We start from the raw sequence: 27,258 nt of genomic DNA on the forward strand, positions 1-27,258 counted from the left end.
AACACCGTACGGAATACAACTACTTTTCGTCCGCGCTTTTTAATCAAAATAATAAAATAATCTCATACAAAACATAAGTCAATTATATTTAATAAACATATCATAACATTGTTTCCGTTTTGTTTTATTTATTTATTTATTTTTATTAAAATCGAAACGAAACAATAACAACAACCAAAAGCAATGGCTTCAAATAGTGAAGAAATCATCCAATATCATACATTTTTAAATAACATTGTTAAGTCTACAAATCCTCGAGATTCCACAGAGTGTGCTTTGAAGACGAGCACGACGACAACGGCTTCTGCAACAGCCCCCCAATTGAGAAATCGAACGACCTGCCCCGCCGACGCTGAAGGCGAAGTCATCTATTGGATTCTTAAGTTTCTAGATGAAAAGTAAGAAGAAGTGGTTGCATCATAAAATATAGCCATGAATGTTTTCTATTAACGTATTTTTTGTTTTTAGTAAATGTCCCACCAAATTGATATCGCCGATTGTTCGTAACGTCCTGCTTGAGATATTAAATGACGCTAGGTTCAAGGATCCAAGTAAAAGCTTGTAGCATTATCCAATTGGTCATTTATTAATTCTTCAATTTTTCTTTGTTTTGTTTGTTTTGTTGTTATTGTAGATTGTCTGAGAAACCTAGCAACAACAATTGTTGAGGACTTTTGTGCTAGTTTACTGAATAACGTCGAGTTAAATAAAATCATTGACACAGCGACATCGCCCGAGTTAAACGATGACCTTTTGTCCATTCCAATTAGAACCTCTGGAGCATCAATGAACACCCGTCGCAAAATGGAAGACCGCACAATATGCATTGATGAATTTCATAAAGTCTACAGTATGACGGTAAACATGAAACTATACTTGTTATAACTTATATGATGACTTAACTAGCTACATTCATACAGTATTAAGCCCTTCACTTCACTCCACTTCACTTGTTTCTTTTTAATAATTTGTATTTGTGATTCTGCGAGTGAGTAGTACATAGGAGGCATAGACACAAGCACTTTGAATTCAACATGATTACACGATGAATCATACATCGTGTTGGGTTAAATTGACATAGATTTAGAATTAGTTGCTCTTGCCTGATACTCGGGCTGTTTTTTATCACTTTCTCACCGACGACGACCGACGAACAGCTTAACAAGCACAATGACTCAATTTTGTGAGGTTTGTTTGGGGCTTGTTGTTTGTTGTTTTATACGCTTTAAGCATGCGAATGCGACCTTGTACTAGTGTTTAGCTAACATGACATGCATTCAAGTTTTGTAAAGTGAAATGAGGGAACGCGCTTCATTTGAAAACAAGCAATTGATTTTTGTTAAAAAAAAACAATAACAACAACGATGTCAAAATTTTGTTTTTCTCTTGCATCGAATTATATCTCTTATAAGAATGAAAATTATTGCACCGAGAATTCATCTGCCGGCTATGCAAAAACATTTGCTTTAGTTTATCAGCTGACCGGTTATTTATAAATCTTACAGTTTTCACATTTGAAACATGAAGTTGTTAGTACACAAATGAGGTAATCAATCTGACGAAGTAAAGTCATAATCTTAGTCTCTCACGCAGCTTTACCTTAGCTGTGAGATCATAAAGTTATTTGTTTATTATTCATCTTCTTTTTTAGTCATAATGTGACAATAAGAGAAACTCATTAGCTAATTTGTGTACATGTATGCAAAATATAAAATCTCATCTCAAAACTTTAGCGATAATGCTAATTAAAAATGCAAATAAGTAAACAGATGTTTTACTTTGTTGACCCAACAGGAAGATATAAACTACTTTTATTAAAAACGCGGTTTTGTTTCGGCGCCACAAAGCATTGTTTTTCATCTGATTTAGGCAATATTTACATAGAAAATATGTATTCTTTACGTATTCGAAGTGCATCACAGATCCTGCGGGAAGAAATTCGTACTTCAAAAGGCAAGAAAAATATTTTCTCCAATTTTGTTTTCTAGTTTTGAATTCAGTTTTTATATTTTAGTTAGTTACTTACTTACTAAAGGTGGTACTACAGTCCTGTGTGAACTAAAGACTTACCCAACAAACATCTCCATCTAGCTCGGTCCCTAGCTAGATGTTTCCAGTTTCAAGCTCCAAGTTGAGTGAGGTCACTTTCCACTTGTGCACGTTACCTGATCCGTGGCCTTTCTCTAGGGCGCTGTCCTCTGGGTGCGGATTCGGAGACTTTCAGGGCTATAGCATTAGTTTCCATGAGCTCTACTGACCTTACCATCTCAGTCGTTGGAATTTTATCCATCTGGCTAAGTCTACGTCGCTGTACAGCCCGTACAGCTCGTCGTTCCATCTTCTCCTCCTCTCCCCTTCGATGCATACAGGACCCTAGAGCACACGAAGAACTTTTCTCTCGAACCGACCCAAGGTGCTTTCATCAGCTTTTGTCATAGTCCATGCTTCTGCACCGTATAGCAGGACGGGGATGATAAGGGTCTTATATAGCAACACTTTGGTCCCTCGAGAGAGGACTCTACCACTCAATTGCTTTCTTAGTGCAAAGAAACAGCGGTTAGCAAGAGTTATTCTGCGTTTGATCTCAGCGCTGGTGTTGTTTTCTGCGTTTACAGCGGATCCTAGGTAGACGACGTCCTTGTCTACTTCAAAGTTACGTCTGTCGATGGTGATCATCAGCATATGCTACTAATTGGACAGACTTTTGAAAGATAGTGCCTCTAGTGTTGACGTGTGAGCTTCGCACTATTCTTTCAAGTACGATGTTAAAAAAATTGCATGACAGTACATCACCTTCTCTAAAACCTTTTTGACGCCGAAAGTTTCTGTTAAGTTGCTTCCAATTCTATGGAGCATCGTGAATTCTCCATGGTCATCGTGCACAAATGGACGAGTTTGGAAGGGATGCCAGAACTAGACATGGCTCTATACCACTCGTGCATGTAGATGCTGTCATATGCGGCCTTGAAATCCAAGCCAGGATCTGCCGTAACTTGACTACTTGATCGACTGTGGACTTTCCTGGTCTAAAACCAAACTGATAAGGACCTATCAGGTTGTTGACGGTGGTCTTTAGACATTCACATATTACGGCAGAGTAAATTTTGTAAGCGATGTTTAGTAGACTGATTTCTCTATAGTTCGTGCGGTTTAGAAGGTCTCCTTTTTTCAGGATTTTATATTTTAGTTAGGACTGAGTTTTGCCCTTCGTAGTATGAACCTTCTCCAACGCGATATGTAATTAGCCCGCTTCCACTGACTTATCATTGGCACACAAAGATTTTTAAATAAAACATGTTATGATGTTTTTTTTTTATAAAATATGCAATTAATTTTATTAACAAATGTTTGAATTAATTAAAGTTAGAATTAAAAAATAGTACTGATTTGTTAGTAGTCAATTAAAGCACATCTGGTCTCATAAGGTGGCATATTTGAATAATTATAACGCTTTCGTAAAGCATATTTTGTAATCTCTTATGAACCTTTTCAATCCTTAAAATACTTGATTGTGTAAAAGGATTCCATATTATATTAGCCAACAATATTCAAGTAAATATCTTGCAAAGGATACAAAAAAAGAGTTTTTAAAGTATAAGTATCTTCGAATGACTTAGAAGTTCTTGAAATATATCGCAACTTAGCTTTAGGTTTTGAAATAACATTATCAATTTCGAGAGAAAAATTTATATTCGAGTCAAAAATCACACCAAGATCATTTTGATTTGTGAACCTCATTAAGAACTGATTCTCAATTTTGCTATCAAAACATATCGGATCCTTTATTTTAGAAAACGAACAAAACTACCCTTTTTTTACATTAAAATTTAAACCATTTATGAGACACCTCTTGGTAATATTATCAATAACCAATTGAATTTTACTAACATCTGATGAAGAAATTACAGAAAGAAAAGGAGTTGACCAAGATGACTACCTTGTGGTACACCGGAAAAATTTTGTATTTTATTGGAAAGAACATCACCAATTTTAATATATTGTCTTCATCCAACCAAATAGCTTCTAATCCATGATAGGAGATTCGAGTGGAAGTCAAGCAATTCAAGTTTTTTCAAGAGAACATTATGTTGTACCCGATCAAACGCTTTGAAAAAGTCGGTCGAATATACTTTCTTTAATTGTTTAAGTTTTTATTTATTGGCAATCACACGCCTTTTCAAGGGTTTGTCTAATTTTCCCCAGAAATACTCGATTAGATTTAAGTTCCAAGATTGTAATGGGATCGCACAGTGGATCGTTTTCTACAAATCAAAGCCAAATTACTTAGTTATTTAATTATATACTATAATAATAATTTCCCAATGAATAGAAAAGTCGAAGTAAAATAATTTCTATTAATTTCTTGAATAGGTTTGAAGTTTCGGACATCGAAGTCGTATAATAACATTTTTATGATAGGTAAAGACTTAAAAATATAAAATGTGGTTGATAAAATTTTGGTGTATGCTTAAAAATGTTCAAAACAAAAGACAATGGGTTTTAAAGAGTATATCGTGTTTTATTTAATTATTTTAAGTCCGTTATATATTTTGTTCAACTGGAATAACTGAATTAAAAAAGTTACACATATAAGTTAATTATTTTTAAATATTTGGACAATCTGAAATCTCAAACTGTCATCATGAAATACATAAATGTTTATATAAAACTTAGCATTTCTAGTTTTTAAAAATACATATTTTACCAACTGAATTTGCAAAATATATATCTTTAATGTGATAATATGGTTTATGGATAGTTTTGCGACTTGTTATATCTTGTTGCCTTTAATGTGATAATATGGTTTATGGATAGTTTTGCGACTTAATGCTGGTGAAAGTAGTTTATGTGTGTATTTTATTATTCCCATCACTCTTAAACACATATCTTACAGATTATCTTAACCTAATCGCCCCCTGCTTACAATAAAATTGGATAATTTAATTCGTGCAATTGGCTTAGTTTTTGCAAAAAATTAATTGATTGGGTCCGCCCCGAAATCAAGGTATATCTTTAATTTGACATTCCGCCCTTATCTCTTTATGTCGATACTATTTTGGAACGTGTTTTAAGTTTGCTTTAAAACAAACATTAATGTTGTCTCTTTGAACTGTTATTTATTGATCTTTGATCTATGAAACTCTTATCCAAAGCAAACCCATTTAAAACTTGTGGCGTCTAAAATATAACAAGATAACGCTTAATTTAAATTGCATTTTTTTAATTTGAAATAATTAAAATCAATAATATGATGCATCCTGAAGATGGTTTATTCCTATTTTTAAAGTATTTAACAAGCTATGCTAGATTTATTTAAACATAAAGAAAAGCTGGAAACGTCTATTTTTATTTGCCTTTAAAGTGGGTGATTGTAAGTATTATCGAAAGTAAAGTTCTTTATAAACCTTGAGTTTCATTGGAAGGCAGACTCAAAAATAGTGCGTATACGCCCGAATGTACACCTTGAGTATTTGATCGTACGTCGTTTTCGTTTCAAGTTTGTATTCTTTTACTTAAAATGAAGTTATCACCACCACCGTTACAACTTGTAGTAATTTAACTTTAATAATTAATTAAATACATTAATGTTAAAATCTTGATTTACCGACTCTTAGAAATAATAGGTTGGCAATTATCATACCAAACTTTGTCCCTGAAGTCAACTTACATCTTATTTGAATTTAACTATTTGCAATTCTGTATCTCACGTTTGGAGCATTTTGAACTTTGGTGTTCATATATACATAACTAAACAAATCTTTCAAAAATTCCACTTACCAGAAGTTTGAAAACTTAAGCTTGGGTATTATTAGTTATTAGTAAACTACAAAGAGTGGTATGCTAAATGTACGAAGATACGAACGTAACTATACATGCATATATAAAAACCATAGTTTTAGATTTTAAGGATCTTAAATCGCCAAGAAATGTCAACGTTTTTATTTATAAGTAAAAACGTTAATCGTTATCTTATCAACTTTAAGAATGTGATAAATGTGAAGAGAGAATCAAGAGGTAACTACTGACCTTCGTGATTTTTTTGCAGGCATTGTTACTGAATTTGGTTTCAGACAATAAATGGCAGCATAAGTTACAATTAAACAAAACTTAATTTTAAAGTGTTCACAAGGAATGACAGTATTGGTCACTTTTGAAGACCACAAATTAAAGGAACTTTTACACTAATGGAAAATAATTCGATTCAGTCTAAACATATTTCTTTTGAAGAAGAAATATTTGTCTGTGAACAGTCGAATTGTTTTTTTTTTCCTAAATACCATTTATTTTAATAAATATGATTTAAAATCACGAAAATAAATATTAGAAACTAGCATACAAGTGTTCATATATGCGTTTAGCCCCGGTGTAATGGTTGGGCTCATCAGAACATGACCATTACACCTTGTCTTGACGCATATTTTTCCGAATAAATCGAAATTCCATATAATCCGAGCTACATAGAGCAACTGCGAATTATATATTTGCTACAAGTCTTCAAAGAAGATATAAAAATAGGTACAATTTATCTTCTTTGATGACTTGTAGCAAATATATAAAGTAAAGTAAAGTAAAATTCAGTTGTTTAAATTATTAAGAATTATTCATCAATATTCTCACTGAAGTATACAAAAATTTAAATGTTCACGCTAACTTTTAATTAAATGATTCTATTTAAAAGATCTATAAAAAATGTTGTAAGATCTAATGCGTTTTTAAAACAAGGTTAATTTAATAATAAATTAATTATTGTAAAAAAAAGCATTGTAAGGAGTCATAGGCAGGTATTAATATAGTTCAGGGAAAATAGCTAAAATACAACCAGAAAGTCCAAATAATTAGTTCATGAAATTATATGATTGGGGTCGACTCGGATGTTAGATCTGAGAAGCGTGTCAAAAGGTCTTAAAAACTTCCTCATTGAATTTTTACCCCTTTAACTAACCCTATGCTTCATAGTTTTTTTTCAGTGAAACCAAAAAGTTTTTTTCCTACAAAACCAAGATCATCTATAAAAATATATGATGTGAAAGTTTGTATTTTTCAGCGGATGTTAAATGTCTACCAGGAATTTTCTCCCAACAATTGTTTGTTTATGAAAGTTTATGAACCCTTTCCGGGCCGGTCGGTGGTACGAAAACCGTACCACCTATTTTTTAATTTGTTTATGCTTTAATGTGCAATGGTATAAACTAATTAGCTCGTTTCTTTTGAAATTGAAACCAATGTAAAATATGTTTTAAGTGATAATATTTATAATAACATGACTTAAATAAAATTATTTTTACAAAAATGTCGCTTAATTTGTTCTGTAGTAGTGCGTATGAGATCCAGAACCATACACATATGTGTATTTTTTGAGAAAATTATTTGGACTTTAAACCCTATTTATCCAGCTTATTTCAAACAATTAAAATTCATAAAACTAAAATAATAAAACTGTCTTAATCTTACTCAAATTTCTTACAGAATTCTACAAAATCAAGTTTCTACGGCGTATTTGATGGGCATAATGGTTATACAGCAGCTCACTATGTTGCATCTCAACTGCCATATAATATTTCAAACACGTCCAATCAAACAACAGATCCTGTAATTTTACTTCAAAAAGCATTCCAAATAACTGATTCAAATTTCATATCAAGGGGAGCCACAAGTTCTGGTACAACAGCCTTGTGTGCTCTCTACCGTCCCGAAGAGAAACGCCTATTTGTTGCCTGGGCAGGTGATTCCAAAGCTATGTTAGCTAAACAACATGGAAAAATAATGCAACTTGTAACTTCACATCGACCAGATTTAGAAGTAATTATTAATAAATTTAAATTAAAATTAAAAAGTAATCAATGAATATTTATTAATGCTTTAATTTTTGTTTGCAGAGAGAAAAGAAACGTATACTTTCGTGTGGTGGGTTCTTAAATTCAATGAGTGGTGTTTTAAGAGTTAATGGAGCCTCCAATGTAAGCCGATCATTGGGTAAGTTCTTAAGACAACATATTAACTGCATCTTAAATTCTTGTTATAATATTTATTTGAACTTTTTAGGAGATGCTAGAATGAAACCGGCATTAACATGCCATCCAGATTGTGTCATAGTGGATTTGGATGGAAATGAAGAGTTTTTGGTTTTGGGCAGTGATGGACTATGGGATCACGCACATGAAACAGAAGTTGCGAGAGTAGTGTATGATTGTATCAAGGAAGACTGTGGTGAGTTTCTTTTTAATTTAAATTTTATTTTTGATGCAATATAGCGAATTTAATAATTTACTATAAATTGATGTGCTCTGTAACTTCTTCAAATATGAAGTCAATTTCATAAAAAAAACATAGCTAAAAAGATTAACCCTTAAATGCCTTACCCCATTTTTAGTCTCAGAGCTTCCTATCTGGAGTCTCACAGAATCCAATCTTTGTTAACTAAAACGATCTAAAGTTAAAAAAAATAATAAAGTAGGGTAACATTTTTAAAATTAAAATAACCAGTAAAAAATTCCAAATAAATCAGCAATATTTACTTGTACAGAGTCAAAACCTTATAAGCAAACAAATCTTTCAATGAGCAAAGTTTTCCATAAAATTGGTACAATTTATTTATTTATTTATCTATCAATAAACATAAATCTTACAGATATCTTACAAATTTATATATTATTAAAAAAGTGTATATTTTATCAACAGAAAAAAATCTAAGCTTGTTTTCGATACATCTTAAATTCCAATTTGTTAATTGAGAAACCAAGTTTTACATTACATATAGAACTAAAGAATTGAAACAGCTTGATTATCGGTCTAACATTATTAAAAAGAGACATAAAAGCAATTGTCTTTCAGAAAATATAAAAACCTGCGGACACTTAAAACAATAACTAAATACATCATACACAAAACATCACATCTCCACTTTAGTTGTTTATTTAAAAATCTTGTGAAGAACTTTTCAACTCTCGCCCTGGAAATAAAATGGAAATTACAGTATTGCGATTAAGAACTTTATTCAAAAAATATTAAAAAGAAGTGACTTCCTTGAGGAACTGCGGATACAAAATTTTGTAATACTAGAAATAAAAAAATTAAGTTTTACAATTTGTGCTCTAACACTAAATAACCATGAACACTAACAACTTAACGCTTAGTTTCAAGTATTTTATAACTTACTGAGCCAAAAGTTTTGACAAAATCTGTAGATATAGATGATATTAACTTGATTAAAAAACGATTATTTATTACTAAAAATGCATGAGATTTGTCGAAGTAGACTTTCTTGTTTAAAACCTTGCTCCTCCACACAACTCCACTATTCGTGTATTGTTTCGAATTTCCTTCCCTTTCGCTGGGTCTTATATTCAGGATTTTTTGATTTACTTTCGTCTGACAGATCCTTAGCTCAAGTGATTTTATAGTTAAGCTTAGGATTTGTAATTTATATGTAAGCACCGGTGGAAAAGCGCAGTTAAAAAGGTATTATTTTAATTTATGTTTGAGGCTCCAGGATTTTGTCCAGCTTTTGTGATGGGTCTGTTAATATCTTTCTTTTTGTGGTCCTTAATACCGCATGTATTAAAAGTTAATATACATATCTCTATGTGGTAGAGCTTCTGAAACAAATCGAATGAGAGTTTTCAATCCTTTCTCCATTTAAAATTGCAAAACATTCTTCAGTCGTAAAAAAACTTTTAATAAAATATAATCTTTAAATTTCCTGTATTTTTGAACAAAAAGCTAAGAAATGCGATATTTTTTTAGCCTGATTAAAGTTAGGTAAATAGGAAGCAATTCGGATTCAAATTATTTCTGTGAAGTCTATAATTGACCTCAAGCATTTCAACGCCCATTTCAAAGATTAGACTTATCTCATTGGCAAGAAAGTCGTTTCGAAAATAGTTGACATACCCGAGACATAAGTTGAGTTTAGAGTAAGCTGTTCTTGTAACAGATTCTCTTGCCAGGGTTATTTATTTTCGATACATTGTTTCATCTATAATAGAAATAAGGTCATAAAGTTCGTTTCTAAGTGCTTATAAATTATCAATACTTAGTGACAACGGATAGTTATATTCTGATGCCAAATCAAACCTGTCTTTAAAAGAAGAGTACCTACCACGTAGAACTATCAAAATAATCTTTTTCTGAATATTATTATTAGGTCTACGCATGACTTTAACAATGTAGTCTTTGTTAGCTTTGAGGTTTTTTAAGTAAACTGGAGGCAGGTCAGATGCAATGTAAATAGCGTAGTTTGGTGTATTAGAAGGGAGTCTAAAAATACGTTTTGAAAAAGTACCGTTGGACTTATTCGATTACTTCTAATTTATTGTATCCATAAACTTCATTAGCATGCAAGAGAGGACTTTGGATAGTTGTCTCAAATACTTTAAATTTAGACGATGCATCTATAGAGTTGAAGAAGTTTGACCACATACAATTGATTGCTGCTTTTGCTACCTTCACTTTGTCTTTCAAATGAGCTCCAAGATTTAAGTTATGTGTTATAGTAAATCATAGGTATTTGTAATCAGTCACTGCTTCTTTGTTTAAGCCGTCAAGGTGCGATTAGTCCTGTTACTGCGTATTTAAGATCTGAAAACCATTATCTTTGACTTTGACGTTATTTTACATTGTAAATCTGGAGCTGCAAAGTCTATGGATTATCGGTTAGAATTACAAGGCCATCTGCATATAAAAGCACCTTGATAAATACATCTCTAAAAATAACACCACCTGGAATTTTATCTTCAATGTCATTGATGAAGAGGCCAAAAATCAAGGGACTCAAAATGTAACCCTGTGGAACTCACGTTTTAGATTTAAATTGATTTGACAATCTCATACCAATTTCAACTACTGAACTTGTATTTGATATAAGTTGTTCATATATTCCTATGAACTTTGTAGACAAACCTATATCTGTAAGTTTGAAAAGTAGTAACCTTCTGTTTATAGTGCCAATGCTTTGAAATCTACAAAAAATGCATAGAGATTCTTTTTTATCAATAAGACGTCTAGCAACACTCGTTAAGGTACAAATTTGGTCTATTGTAGAGAGATTTGCTCGGAACCCAGCTTGGAAACAACTTATTTTATTATTCCTTTCAACCCAGGAAACAAGCCTTAAGTAAGTGATTTAGCTGAGAACAGAAGTTCCCTTGTAGTTTTCCGTTAGGTTACGATCTCCCTTTTTAAAGATCACAGAAATGTATGAAGATCGGAAGCTATTTGGAATTCTCTCATATATGAACATCTTGTTTATTAAAAGTAAAATTTGTTCTAGGAATTGTGAGCCATCTAAACCCGGAGCCTTATTATCCTTCATTTTTTTTAAAACCACTATTAGCTCTAGCATTGAAAATCGGGAATCTAACTCCTCAATATAAGTGAATGGTAGTGCAAAACTTATGTTCATTTGACAAGGGTCTGCTGTAAAAAGTGTTTTGAAGTAAGTAGCCATTGTATCCACATCAATAGCAGAGACCGTTGACTTATTATTTCGGCCAGCTAGGCAAAATCATTTCGGGCAGCTAGACAAAATGATCTAGAATCATTACAATGTATGAGATTCATCGCCATGTTTTTTTTTAGATATTGTTGTTTTTTGAGGCTACACCATCTTTTGTACGAATTATTTGCTTGAAGATATAGGGACTTAGTGGCGGAGTTATTGTTTCTTCTAAAGATTTTAAGTAACGCGAAAGATTTTTTTCTACTTTTCCTACATTCTTCGTCATACCAACAAGATTTATAGTTATTTGCTCTATTGTGAGAACTCCTGGCAGGTGATATTCTGATGGTGTCAAAAATTAAATCCGTTGAAACATCCACTGTGTTTGAAACCAGACTTGAAATATTGATTTGGTGTTGAAGTAAATTTCTGCTGCTCCAAACAATTCAATTATTCGGGTATTGTTGCGGATTGCTTCATTTCCTATCATTTCGCTGGGTCATACATTAAGGATTTTTCTTTCCATTTTCATCTGACAGATCCTTAGCTGGTGAAGTGATTTTGTATTTAAGCTCAGGGTTTGTAATAGAATAGCGGAGTAGAAGAGATATTTTCGTGTTTATTTACTTTGGTAAAGTTTTAAAATTTGTTTGAGGCTTCAGATTTCTTTCCAGCTTTTGATGATGCGTCTGTCAATTTCTTTTTTTTTTTGGTAAAAGATTTTATTTGTACTAAGCATATGTAGTCTTCCACGTATTCAATTTTGTCTTCGCCCGAATTATATGTTCTTTGAAGTGGTTTGTCATAACCGTCTGCCTGATTGACAACTAAAAGTATAGCTTTATATAGATAAAAAAAAAGAAAGTTTAGTTTGATGTCTATATTTAAGTGCTGTTATGCAATATGCATATAACTTTGTGACTTCCATTTCCTGTCGAAGGCTTATGATTTCAGTGTTTGAAAGAAAGTGAATGCTAGGATAAGTCTCCTTATTTATCTCAGCATAGCACATCGCCCAACAAAATGAAAAACATGCTTGCGCTCATTCAAGTTGCACAGGTTGCATAAAATCGATAAGTCATCGCTCCTCTTAGCCGGATCATGCACGAAATTTGTTCTATGGTATATTTGTCATGGAAGTAGTTTCTCTCCCGGAGATCGTAGTCTAGTCTACTGTATATCATGCGGTGCAGTGAGTTTTTGGCTTGCTCCGTGTATTGTTCTCTTGAGGCTTCATCCCGACGAGCTATTAGCCGATATAAAGTTGGTTTCCAAGAGGAGAGGTTACTGTAGTTTAAGTCAACATCCACTTGCTCGGTAAGTTCTAACCAGTCTTTGATTCATCCACTTCGGGATTGGATTGTTTAAAGAACTACTTTTTTTTTTGGAGACGATAACTTGGCATATCCAGAGCTTTGAAGCGACCTGCAGCTTGAGTGTTTTTATAAATAAAGGTGATATACCTGATTCCAACATGATCATGTAGTTTGGCGTACTCGAAGGAAGGTGGAAAGTCCGTTTAATGTAAAATCTAAGCAGTTTGTCCACTTGTTCATATTTCCGACCTCCCCAAGCTTGCGCCGCATAAAGCATAACTAATTCCGATACAGCTTCGAAGACCCTGAATTTACTGGAATGCGTAATTTCCTTATTATTAAAAAATTGCTTCCATGCTACGTTTCTAGCTGTTTTCGCCTTAACAAGTGTGTCCGTGAGACATTTTTCCATGCTCAAGTTCTAAGTAAGCAGACTCTTAGATATTTGTATTCTTTCAGCAACTCTACTCTTTCACCATTATAGTACCATTGCCCATTTGCACCCGATCTTCCTCCGCCATTCTTAAAAACCATCACTTTGGATTTACTTAAATTTACCACTAGGTTCCACCTTTTACAATATTCAGCAAGCTTATTTATCATTAGCTGAAGGGACTGCGGTGAATACGCGAGTAGAACAATGTCGTCAGCGAAAAGAAGAGCTTTAAAGTTAACACCTGCGTACTCGATTCTTGCTGGTAATGCTTCGACGATATCAACAATGAAGAGTGCAAACAAGCTTGGACTGAGTGCACAGCCCTGTCTAACTCCTGATTTCGTTTGGAACCACTCTGGTAAGCATTTAACATTCCACACTGATGCTTTGGTAGTCTTGTATGGATTTTCCAATAATGTACCGAACTTAAGCGACATTCCTAACTGGTAATGCTTGTGGCATTGCGATCCACGGTGTCGAAAGCAGCTTTGAAATCAACAAAGAATGCAAATAGTTTCTTATTTCTCGATATAAACTAGTCAGCTATCGAGCGGAATACAAACATTTTATCGGCGTGGAGTATCCCGATCTGAAGCCAGCTTGGAACTCACTGAGCAGATTATTAGAGAGTATCCATTCATTTAAACGGCTGAGCAGAATCGAATCAAATCGATTTACTTTATAAGCTCTCTGTTTTTATTTGTACTTCATTAATTTTGGTGAAGGTTTTGAAGATAAATGTACTGAACTTAATAGAACTTAATGTCTTACTTAGCAGACCTGAAAGGCCTTTGAACTAACGAACGCGGATCAGGCTGCGCGCAAAAGTGGAAAGTGACCTCATCCAACGTGGATTGCTCAACTGGAGACATCTAGCTGTAGGGACCGAGCTAGATGGATAAGATTGTTGGGTGAGTCCTTAGCTCACGTAGAACTGTAGATCCAGCTAAAGAAAAGAACTTAGCAGACCTAATAAAAATGCAATTAAAAGAAATGTTTTCTATAACATGTGTTTAACATGTTTAAAAGCATCTTTATGACAAATACCTTAAAAAACTTGTCTAAAAGTATGCCATTATATTATCTCCATTCCACATTCTTGAAACCATATTTTTCTAACACATTTCCATGGAAAATATAATATCAGGGAACCCTCACGTTTTAAAAAAAAATTATATTATTACAAAAAGGTGGATTGAGGTTTACCTATAATCATATCAGCAAAATAAAACATCATTCCCATGATGACCTAGTGTCAGCACAGTATGAATAAGCTGTTGCTCTACTTCCAGCCTAATGAAAGGCTATCCAATAATAACCTCTTTTAATATTCATGCATAAGTTGTTATCCTTAAGCTTCCTCATAATACCATCACAAAACAAACATAAATAAATAAGTCCAAAATAAAAATACAAAAACACCAACCTATCCCATTTCAATTCATCTCACAGTTGATGAGTGTCGAAAAGGTCACTTAATATTATATGACCTCTCCCCCTGTACCTTAACATGTAACATGTTCGTTCAAAGTGTGAAAAGTGAGAATTTCAGCAAATTGCCGGAAGGTTACCTTTAATGGAAATGAAAAAAAAAAATAAAACAAGAAGGATATGAAACAACCTACATCCCCCTTTTTTTTAGCTATAACACTTTATTTTTTGGAATTTTTTTGTGTGAGTGTACCTTCCAAGCCCTCAGAAAAAAGGTATACCTATGTAGACAAGGGTAACAACACCACGAAGAATTCGACCTGAATGACGATTTAATTGAGCAACCCAATCACTTTTCATCTATCCAAGTGGAAACACACAAACCCTTTTTCTGACTCAAAAAAAAAATGGAAGGAATTCAAATCGACGACCGTCGCGACGACAGGACTTACTTTATTTTCTTCTTTTCTTTTTATTTGTGTTGATAAATTAATCCTGTTTGAGTAGGTGTGATTTTTCCTTGCCTCTGGAATCTGTGAACCGATTTCTACACTTAGATATGATGATTCAAAAAAAAAATGTGAAATAAGACAAATCAGCGGCTTAGCCGTTAAGTTTTTACCTTCAACACACACAAAAATCCGAAATTCACGTGGGGTGGATATCCTGATGATGTTGGTTGTAGACACTGTAAGGGGAGGAATTACGTTCATTATGCATTTGAAAAACCACTTAATTCCTTTAATTCAATATTTGTTATGACTCATGGGGAAGGCTATGGATAGGGCTATGGGCTATGGGAAAAACATTGTAAACCAAACCAGCCCACAATGTTCTCCTCGCAGTCTCTTTCGTTTTTTATGATTTTGGCTTCTGTATATCGTCAACCACTGTATTCATAGAAATCGAGAATTCATTGTGTGTTGGTTCAGAAAAAGGATAACAAAAGTGTTTGCCGAAAAAAATAAAATAAAGTAGACTGTGTCCTTCATCCCCTTAATGATGACGAGCTACAAACGTACTCGTATTTGTACCGTTTTCATCCTTATTGTATGACAGTAAGAGTATAATGTAATAGCACTTGCATTACTCAAAAATATATATATATGTATATTCGCTGGTAGGTAGGTTTAGGTTTAGATAGATATATTGGTATAACGTCGTTTTTGGGATTGAGTAAAAACCACGTCATCGTTGTTACGCATGTCGTCAAACGTTTAAGTAGTCATTTCGTGACGAAACAAAGAGAGAGTAAGAGTAGAAAACACCCCAAATTTTATTTTACACACTGTTGCTAACGTATTCTTAGAACATCAGTATTCGGTTTTGAGTATTTGCAAAAAAGCCGGCTGGTAGCTATACGGAAAATATGTTGCGTATTCAAAGAGAATCCTGCCTTTTGACTTTTTTTCCAATGGCAGGATATTTGTTATTTGTATGATAGTTTTGCTCAAGAGAAATACTCTTTGAGTGTAAATTTGAGTTGTTTATTTTAAGTTAGTTTAATATTTTCACTCATTTTTTGAGAAGAAATTTTAAGGCAAAATTTGTCAGATTTGTTCATACATATAATGAGATAGGAACCACCTTAATCTCAATAATTTTTGACAATACTACCTGCCAATCTATTTTGTTAGTATTTCTTTTTCAATACCTCTCAAGACCCCAAAGGATCTAAGTTCTTTGTTTTCTAATGGTTTTGCTGTGGAACCACAACATTGATACTTTTCTAAAATGTTTCGAGAGGTTTCAATACGAAAACCAAATCCATTTGTGCAAGATGTAATTGACACATTTGGGAACAAAGGGTTAAAGGGTTTCACAGCCAAAATTATACTTTTTTTAAGAATTAAAATGTCCTGAAGTCGAATCTCGTTTTAAGTTTTACGTTTTCTATCACATCAGTTTTTAAAACATGCCCCTTAAAAATATTTTTTTTAGGCTAAGTTAATACTCAACATAACGCTTAGCAATACAATTGATTTAGCAAAGTACAAATCTTAGTTTTCCAGATGGAGTTTAAATCATTTTAGGGTCTTACTAATTTTTTGGAAATTCTCATAAGTTATGAGTGTTTATTTGACACAATAATTAAGTTTTTAGCAAACCTTGAACCATAATACTTTCATAGTTTTGAAAAATAGTTTTTGCAGTCAATTTTTAGCGCTGATTTCAGCTTCGAACTTAGATTTTAATTATTTGCTTAATTTTTAAAAATAGACGTTTTCAACATATTTTATTAATAAATTTCAAAAACGTTATATGTATTTAACCATACCAAAAATTATTTCAATCCATTGTTTTTTTTTCTGTATTGAACACCGTTTATGCACAAATGGTTCAACATTTTTTTAAAATTAATTTGAGACACTTGAAATTTTTTAAAATCCAATAAGTATTGAACTGAATATCGAAGAAAAGAAGATTTGGAAAACCATCATAAGATATCCTCAAAGAGTCAAGTCATAAATACTGATACAAGTCTAAACACATCTACGAGTACATATATATAATACATAATAATATAGAATATATATAATACATTCTTTACGTTTACTGTTATTTAAGGGCTGTTACATTTATGTTTCATTTCGGCGTAAAAGTTTTTTATTTTCAGTCATTAATAATCATGGAGTGTTGTGACATCCGAAAGCTTATTGTTGTTATTGGGCTTCTCAAGTGTAATGTAGAAATAGATGATATCTTTCGAAACTTGCATCCGTTGAAAATCACGCGTTGTAGGCTCGAATCTGAAGAAAACCATTAAGAAAGCAAAGAATCTTGTTGCGAGTTTTTAATACAGCTTGCTTGATAAATGAGATCTCCCAGAAATCCATTTGTGGCATCGTTAAAGAAGACTTGTGACTCAGTGCTTACAAAAGACTAATTGAACAAATGCTTGCAGTTTCATTAAATCAAAAACGTAACTAAAAATTAAAAGCTGTGCTCATACGGTACGCGAAGAATGTTCACCGACAAATTCGGTTTACTAATGAAACAAATAAAGCCTCAAATCAAACAATGTTGGGAAACAAATATTAGAGGGAATAGCCTCCGCTACTTGACACCCAAATATTGAGTCGTTTTAGCGATCCCTTCTTCGTGTAGTGAACAATTTTCTAAATGGACGAGGTGCTGCTGCGATCGACGATTGACCAGGGAGTCTCCGATCGTGCAATAAAGTAAATGGCGGCCATTTTATCTATTGGAACTATCAAAATAAAAGGAATAAAACGCATATTATTAAATTGTATTCTTTCAACTTTGCTTTTTTATAAATTGTTTGCCATCGTGTTTTAAAAATGATAAAGGGCAAGTGGCCGCTGCGTTCCTAGATATTGAAGGAGCTTTCACCAACGTCAGTTACCAGGCGATCACAACAGCAATGGATAAACTGAAATTAGAGAAATCACTCATAGATCTTATAAGTCTCATGCTCAAAAGCAGGACAATAACTTCTAGCATGAGAAGTTTAACTACCACCAGATCGGTGAATCGAGACATCCCCCAAAGTAGGGTCCTTTCGCCTCTTTTATGGAACATTGTAGTAAACGACCTACTTACATCATTGGAAGCAGGGGGTTTCAGGGTGATTGCCTATGCTGACGACTCACGTTGCAATATCTGTATCTGGGAAGCACCCCCAAGTTCTCGCGTAACTCCTACAAAATGCCTAAAATAGGCTAACAAAATGGGCTAAGCAATGTGGCTTGGACGTCAATCCACATAAAACAGAATTAATATTTCGAGAAGATATAAAATTCCTCAGATTAGCCCGCCCAAGATTAAAGGAATACCATTAAGCTTTTCCGACCAAACTAAATATTTAGGCTTCATTTTAGACAAAAAACTAAAATGGAAGGCAAATATTGATGAAAAAGTAAAAAAGGCTACTGTAGCGCTTTTTACTTGTAAAAAGGCCATAGGATCAAAATTTAGGTTCTCCCTAAAAATAACCCACTGGCTATACACATCGATAATCAGACCAATTCTCATTTATGGAGTTGTCGTATGGTGGACCGCACTGGACAAAATGGTAAATCTAAATAAGCTCATCAAAGTCCAGCGGTCAGCAGGTATGTGCATCACAGGAGTACTTTGCTCAAGACCAACCGCAGCACTGGAAGTGCTTTTAAGCCTCTTGACATCTTCTCCAAAATGGTGGCAGCCAACTCATGTGTGAGGCTTAGAGCTACCTCTCAATGGAACAGTAGCAATACTGGACATACTACTATTCTAGACAGTTTCAGATCCATCCCAGATCGCTTAGACTATACCACCCCAAAAATGGTATTCGGTAAAAGCTTCCATGTGTACATCCCTTCAAGATCCTTCTGGGAAGAAGAGAGACCCCTGGAAGACGATGCAGTACACTTCTATACAGACGGTTCAAAGACCGATTACGGAGTTGTAAGTGGTATCTATTCGGAACAACTGAATTTCAGTCTATCATACAGACTTCCCAATCAATGTAGTGTATTCCAGGCAGAAGTAATGGCGATTAAAGAGGCACTATCCAGGCTCAAAGAAAACGTTATATCTTGCAAGGATATACGAATCTTCTCGGACAGCTAAGCCGCTCTTAAATCTCTCGCGTCTGTAACAAAAATAGATTTTTGAAATCAAACTGTTTCATCATATGCAAAATATTTGCGGTAATTTTTAGTTATTTTTTTTTTCAAATACTTGGGTTACAAAAACACAAAATTTAAACATCGGACCTCATATAAAAGATAAACCATCAGTTGCGAAATCAGCCATTAACTGCACTTGGTTAAGTTTTTTTTATAACAAATGTATCGAACCGAATGGCAAAATTATTTGATGCAACAATTAAAAGTTCACTGTGTTATGCTAATGAAGTTTAAGGTTTCGAAGAATGTGAAGACTTTAATGTTATCCAGAGATATTTCTTCAAACTTGTATTTAAGGTCCCTTTAAACACACCTAACTATGCAATATATGTCGAATCTGGACTACCTCCAATTTTCTTAAAAAACCTTAAGGCAAATGCGGTCTATATTGTCAAAGTTTTAAAGAGATGTGATAATAATCTTCAAAGTTCAAAGATTGGCAAGAATTGGCTGCTAAATATAATACGACATTGAATTTAGCCTTGAATAACTTTGGTTCATGGAACGATGAATTCTATGACTGCATTTCAGGAATTGACGAAACAATATTTCAAAATTCTCTGAACCTTGCTAAAGAGTCTGTGTCAAGAACGATATACAGCAAACGGAACCACTGTTTGGAGGAATCTAATTATTTTGCAAAAGAATTCCAGTTAACGAGACGAGTTTAATATTTAAGATCCGAACTAAAATGCTAGAGCTAAATAACAGACCTCATAGGGTTGATATACTCGTATAATGATTGCATTCCTAACACATTGCATTCTTGTACAAGCCTAGTTGATTGTCGCTTTAAAATTGACAAAAATATCAATTAAACGCGAGCCGGACATCCCAACTATTAGTCCAGTAGCAGTTAGTAAAGATTGTCACCTTGCAGGCCACTTCCACTCACCGGAAAATACGACAAATAGTTTTCGAGATAAACGCCAAAAACTGAAACAAACACCATGTTTCTCTTAACTGCCGCTAGAGCTCACGTCGGATTCTTGGGGACTTTTTTTTGGGTCATCACCAGACATCCCTTAGTAAGTGTGTCAAGTTTCAAAACTGTTCGATTTTTTTTAGGTGAAGGCAATTTTTTTCGTTCATTGACTGGAATACATCCTTTAGATAACTCATGATTTTGTGTCCACTTTGGATGAGAAATTAGTCCATTTTCCTAAAACCATTTTATCAATTTTCGTGGAAAGATAGAAATATTTCTATCTCAAAACACAAGAAACAACATAATACAAAAATCTATGGATTCTTATTTAAGTGTCAATAAAATCTCTAAAATCCAAAAAATTGAAAAAAGACAATGCATACATTATGCTGCTCCAAGGAAACAAAATACCAAAAATCCATAAAAGGATTCATCGATCCTTTTACGTTGACAATTGAATGCTCTGTTTTTCGTTTTTGTTTTTTTTTTTATTTTTGTTGTCTGTTAAGCGTTTGCATAACAGGATCCTCTTGATATGTCATTCGATACACTCGCGCCGCCGCAGCTCCGTTTCGTGCATTCAAACCCAAAGTCGAAGGAGTGTCTCAGGTTCAAGAGCCTCGGCTGATCGTGAAACGACTTCCACCACCAAAAACATGATCGGATGTTATTGAACTCGAATGAATGATTTTTGTTGTTCTTCCTTGAATTGGAGTGAGAGTGAAAGAGAGAGACACAAGTAGGTTCTAAAGGGAAAGGCTCTCTGCTTAGCCTCCTGCCAGAAAGCTTAAAAAAGAGATTTCTTTGAAAGGTTTTGCTAAATTCCAAAAAAAAAATTAAAATAAAAGAAGTCTCTTGGGATTCGTTACTTTCGCGCGACCTTATTTGTTCCACTCGCGCATGCAAAGAGAAAGACTTCAACTAAAAAACAATAAATCGAAAACTGCATCAGTTAAAGAAGTTTATAAGAAAAGATCCATTATGGTTATGGCGATAGGTAGATCGGCTTCAAAGCAAAGGAAGAAAGAAAAAGAGCTAATATTATAACGAAACAATTCTGGAAATGGTCTTCGCGCAGTCTCAACCTACTTTTTCCTCAATTGTGTTTCCGCTTGGGCAATTTCGGCTTTGAAGAAAAGAGGAATGCTTCAGATTTGGTTTCTTTTTTTTTGTCTGTTTTAACAAAGTTGCAACCAGCTTCGGCAACCAACAACGGTGGCAGCAAAGAACGATGACGACGACGACACGACGACGACTCGACGCCACCGCAACACGAATATAGTGTGGATGCTATGGTCGTTCCTCCTTCTTCATTTGGCTGATGGTTGGTTACGTTGGCTTGGCTTGGAGAAGCTAGCTGTAGTGTGTGTTGCATGCCTTGATTATTATTGGAGTGTCACCACGTTTATTTCATTTCTTCGGGTGTAAATCTTTTCTTTTTCTTTAATTATTTTGTATCTATTTTTTTCTTCTTCAATTTAGTTTCGACTTTTTTCAAGCTTCATGAGTTAATTTCCGTGGCAATAAAATAGAGAAACGTAATACGGACCCGCAATAGAAAGGGAATAATACTGTACTGGATGATTTATCAAACTGCAGATGCAAAGAGTTTTTAGGTTAATGTGCAAAGTAAAAAATTAAGGTAGCACTCGTAAAGTGTCTTTACTTGAGTTGAGAAGTTTATTGCTGAGAGTAATTCGATTAAAATTATTATTTTTCTACCGTAAATAGCACGAGAGAGAATGTAAACGTTTTAATAACGTTTTTGGGTTATATTTTGTTCAATACCTTAGGCAATAAGTACCGAGGCTAACATAGATATTGTTGAAAGTCGTATAACACATATGAAGCCTAAAAGTTATTTTTTGTAAGTTTCACTTAGTTCTACTCTTATGTTACCCATTGACAAATCAACTATTAGACACTGCAGGCTGAATTGGGTCGTTAAAAGAGCCATTTATTTTTTAAAAAATGTGAAAGGTCGTTTGGCTCTTCCAAAAACTCATCTCAAATGGAGTCCCCAAAAATGTTAAACGGTCTTATTTTCTGACGACTCAAAGTTCAATATGCACTGATCAGGTGGAAAACAACATGTCAGAAGGCCAAGAGGTGAAAGGCTTAATGCAAAATACACTAAAGGAACGGTCAAACATAGAGGTGGTTTAATTTTGGTCTTGGGCTGCTTCTTTGGCCAAGGAATCGGACCAATACGACAAGTGGAGTGGAAATGAACGTTCCAACACGACAATGATCCCAAACAGAAGTCGAAGTTGACCATAAAGTGGACTGCAGAAGAAAACCATAGCCAGCCCAATCCCCAGACCTAGACCCAATAAAGAACATGCGGGAAATTGTAGAGAGAAGAGTTTCGAACAACATTTTTAAGCACAAAAGTGGCCCCTTCGCTATAGTTCAGAGGCAGTGGAAAGACATTTCAGAGCGCTTATTAATAATCCTATAGCCTGCGTATGCAGTAACATATAAACATTTCCTTGCCTTGAAGTAAGAAAACAGTTTAAAATTAAGTTGAAGGATCTAAGTTGTAAATGTTTTGAAAAGCAATTTTACCAATTATGAAAGTATTTAGTTATTTATTTTTTGTTTCAGTGAAGAGTTTTAATTTTGTTTTCCAACAACTATAGCGCAATATCAAAAGCGTTAGAAAACTAAACAAATAATTTAGCTGTTTGATTTTCTAAACAATTTTTGGAGGTTTGGAGGTTCTATTTGCAAATGTTTTGCACAGTACTGCATATGAGCGCGGAAATTTAACTTTTGAGAGGTAATGGGTTTGTTATGGAAAAGGTATTGACAGGATGAAGCTTTAACATGAAAAATTAATTGGCTGACAACAGTTCCTTTTACTCCAGACTGAAAAACTGTCAAAGTTCAGTTGAATAAATTAAGAATCATGCTCATGTATCGACATAATTTACCTCACAAATTTTGTGTCATCAGCGTTAATTGAGGTATGGGAATATTTGTAAATCAAATCCATATCATAAAATAAATAAAATGGTGAGGGTAAAAAGTAGAGGACATAAGTGGCTACTTTGTGGTACTCCATAGTTAGCAAAAATTAATCATTCAATTGATTTAGTTTATACTAGCTTTTACCTGTAGTATGCAAAAAAACGGGAGCTGTACTTTTTTGTACGTATGTTTGAATTGTGCCGAGATGGGATGAGGCCATACTAAGTGTGATTGTCAAGTAATAATACATTTTTGTATACGACGTTTTTTGTCCAGAACGTAAAGACTTTGTGGTTTTGAGACTCGTGAGCACGCTACATATAATTGTCCATGGGAAAAACTTTTTCTTTTCCAAATTTACACCTGTAACTTTCAGCGTTTGCCCCTGAGCTTTATTTATTGTTTTTGCATATGCTGCTTTCAGAGGAAACACACTTTTAAACTGTAACAGCAAATCGGTTGGAATTATCGAAATGCGAGGAATTTGAAAATTTCTTCCTTTTGGTATTCCAGTCATCGATTAAAGCTTTTTTTATTTTTCGTCCTAGGTGAGTAATCTGTAGCCGTGTACAATTACGTAACTTTGGTGCGTCAAGATTTCTCATTTACAGGACTGGAACACCAACCTTTAATCTCAACTTATAAAAAGGCCAAGGCACCCCTGATAATTCCAAAGAATTAAGAAACTCTATGATGATTATGATGTTACATGCTCCGTGTACATAACGTTGAAAATCGTATTTGCAGGATTTCTCTATAATTTGCATGTGTCCGACAACGGTCGGCGTGTGCCCTCACGTATGTGCCCGTTCGGGTAGACCCACTCACTGCAGTGATGGGACTTCTACCGCTTAAGTAGTATTTCTACCACTTTGTTTTGTTGCTGAAATTCTACCACCTCCAACTCAAAATCTACCTCCTTTAACCATTCGCTGGTTGTAAAAATAATTTTTCTATTCTAACATTGTATTGCTGTATTGACATATCGAAAAATCGTTGATGAACATACATATATTTTTACTTCTGTCATAGATCAAAAAAACAAAAAGATTTCATTAACTTTCAGAAGGCACTTTTTAAAATTTAAAAGTTTGACTTGAACAGAATATTTCAATCTAGGACAACACAAATCCACCTCTTAGTCGAAAGTATGAAATTTTTTAAGACAAAAAACTTGAAAATATTTCTCTCCAGAAAGAAGGAGAGAAAAAAACAATGTAGAAAACATCGAACGCCCACAAGGCTCTGTTTGATTCACAAAACATCGAACGAGAGTTAATCGATTCTCCGCTCGATACACTGAAAGCATTGAACTGCTCAATGTTGAGTGGAGAAAACTCATAAGCGAGTTTAAAATAATAGAAAGTTTCAGGAATGATGACATTATACAACAGCGGATTTATCTTAAAAACTTAAATGACGGTATGGGACATCTAATTTTCGAAAACTTGTTATTGTACATATTACAACTTTGTTGTTTACCACATAGTAGCGCAGCAGCTGAACGTTAATTTTCACAACTCAATACTATCAAAAAAGATAAAAGAAACAAATTGAACACAACTGTACTCAACATTTTAGCTGCAAGAGAAATTTTGGGCAACGGAAACATTTTGATCCCCCAGAGGTGTTGATTAAATATGCTTCGAAATACCAATTCAAGGATGGTTCTTATATAAAATAATTATTTTATCGGTTGTGAGCAAGACATGTGATGTGATTATAAAACTAATTTGAATGGACAGATTTTGTTTTGTATTTTTACCACCTTTTTTTGGGCTATTTACAACCACTTTGATTTTTCCAATGCCCATCACTGCAACTCAGTGATGTTCTTTTTCCGTAATACCAATTTGAGTGAAAGCGATTAGATTCCCCGGAAAGTAATTTTTCCCGAGGTCAAAAGTAACTCATTTGTCATGTCCTTTCTTAAGTCTCAAACTATCTCTTTACCAAATTTCATTTAAATCTGTTCCTGAATTTTTCCATGGGAATTCGTCATTTTCCCGGGGTAAAAAGTAACCTATGTCCTTTTGTCGGGTATCAAAATATCTCCATACCAAATTTCATGCAAATTGGTTCAGTAGTTTAGGTGTGATTGAGTAACAGACAGACAGAGTTACTTTCGCATTTTTTAATATTAGTATGATTTGATTAAATCAGGGGCTCTACTATGTAACTCGATTCTACAATGAAATTGCTCGAATTCGAAAAATTGGTACTATGAATCTATTTGACTACTTTCGAACCAACGAGAATCGAATAGTTCTAGTATTGCCAACTATATTCTTATAAATTTTCGAATAAACGAGGAACTGCGTAACTCGAAAGTAGAATTCAAAACAAGGCAAAATCCAAAATAGTCAATCTATATCAAATGTGTTTGCGAGCGAAGTTTTTTTTTGTCAAAGTGTAAAGTAAAATATTGAATATGAGTTCCATCTACCGCCCCAATTACACCGGGAATTGGTGATTTATGCCAAAAATAGCGTTTGGACTTTCGTTTCTCTTCCTCATTCATTTCAAAATGCATCATCAGCGGGCACACGACTCTTTCGATTGAAGTCAAAACTTCGGCAAGTATTGACAAGGCATAAAATCTTTATTTGAATCGATACTACGGTGAATATAATTGAATTTTTGAAGATTATTTCATGCAAATGTGGATCTTGACTGCGCCTCAAATAGTAAATCCGCTTAGTCCAATTTTGGCATATTCTTTCCAACATTTCGGCCGATATCTCACGAATAAATGCTTAAATGTTGTCTTCTAATGCCTCAATTGAAGTCCCACAAAAAATACTCTAAAGGCGTTAAATCGCACGATCTAGGCTGCCAATTGACCGGTCCCGAACGTGAAATAAAATGTTCACCGAACTCACCTCTCAATAAGTCCATTATTGCGCGTTCGGTGTGACATGTGGCACAGTCTTGTTAAAACCACATATCATGCAATTCAAGCTCTTGCATTTTGGGTAAACATAGTTGGATATCATCTGACGGTAGCGCTCATCATTCACAATTACGTTACGATTCGCATCATCTTTGAAGAAGTACGGTCCAATGATGCCACCAGCCCATATACCGCACCAAATTGTGACTTTGGTAGATCTTGCAATGCTTCAGGATGATATTCAATTCAATTCTGCTTATTTACATACCCATTTAGCCAAAAATGAGCTTCGTCGCTGAACACAATTTTTCGGTTAAAAAGTGGATCGTCGGCCAACTTTCTAAGAGCCCATTCACCAAAAACTGTACGTTGCAGTAGGTTGTTCCATTCTTGCACCAGCTGTATTTTGAAAGGCATCACACTTAAATCCTTCCGCAAAATTTTCTAAGTTGTTGAACAGATGCCCAATTGCTGCGAACGGCGACGAATCGATAATTGACGGTCATCATTAACACTGGCCAATATTTTCTTCAGTTCGCACTCTACGTAAGCCTGTTGGTAGTTTAAAGTCCAACAATGTGAATTTGGTGCGAAATTTAGTCATAATAGCCCGAACAGCCGCTTTAGTGGGTCGATTAAACTGACCATAAAATGAAAGAAGCTCGCGATGAACTTTCTTAACAGAGCACGCATTTTGATAATAAAATTCAATAATTTGCAAGCGCTACTCGTTTGTAAGACGTTTAATGGTTAAATTATAGACCAAACTGAAGATTTTTGACAGTGAAACAAAGCACGAAAAGTGCGGCAGCTGTCTAAACCAGTGTTGCCAAAAAGATAATAGCTAAAAAATCGCCCTTTATATGTAAAAACTTTTCTCACTCAGTTCCATTATTTTGGAATTATATCTTATTCTTCATTTGCTTGTACCGTTCTTCATGTCCTTCCAAATTAAATCAAATTTCAACGGTGTTTATTTTTGTAATAATTATTCTTGTTCAAAAATTTGATGTTTTATTTTTGTTTTTAGAACTGTCTAACAACTTGATACTCCTTCGAAAGTAAAAAAATTTTGGAAAACAAGTTGGTATAATCGGCATACGATTCTACTTTTATGCGTAGTACGATTTGAAAGTAGAATATTAAATGAGTTTCAAATAGAATCAAAAGTAGAATCAAGTTACATAGTAGGGCCCCAGAAATATTAGTG

General features: G+C 34.0%; 1 protein-coding gene across 1 annotated transcript in view; it reads left to right on the plus strand.

Annotated features, from left to right (window-relative positions):
* The window catches only part of LOC129949474 (titin homolog), a 202,156-nt gene continuing 174,898 nt past the window's right edge, over positions 1-27,258 (plus strand). Inside the window, exons 1-6 of the mRNA XM_056060963.1 lie at positions 1-398; positions 469-551; positions 635-858; positions 7,468-7,800; positions 7,878-7,974; positions 8,044-8,208. Coding sequence (XP_055916938.1) covers positions 184-398; positions 469-551; positions 635-858; positions 7,468-7,800; positions 7,878-7,974; positions 8,044-8,208 — 1,117 coding nt within the window. The 5' untranslated portion in view covers positions 1-183. The remainder of the gene's footprint in view (positions 399-468; positions 552-634; positions 859-7,467; positions 7,801-7,877; positions 7,975-8,043; positions 8,209-27,258) is intronic.

The sequence above is a fragment of the Eupeodes corollae genome, chromosome 3 (genome assembly GCF_945859685.1).
Source record: "Eupeodes corollae chromosome 3, idEupCoro1.1, whole genome shotgun sequence".
In the NCBI taxonomy this organism is placed as follows: Eukaryota; Metazoa; Arthropoda; class Insecta; order Diptera; family Syrphidae; genus Eupeodes; species Eupeodes corollae.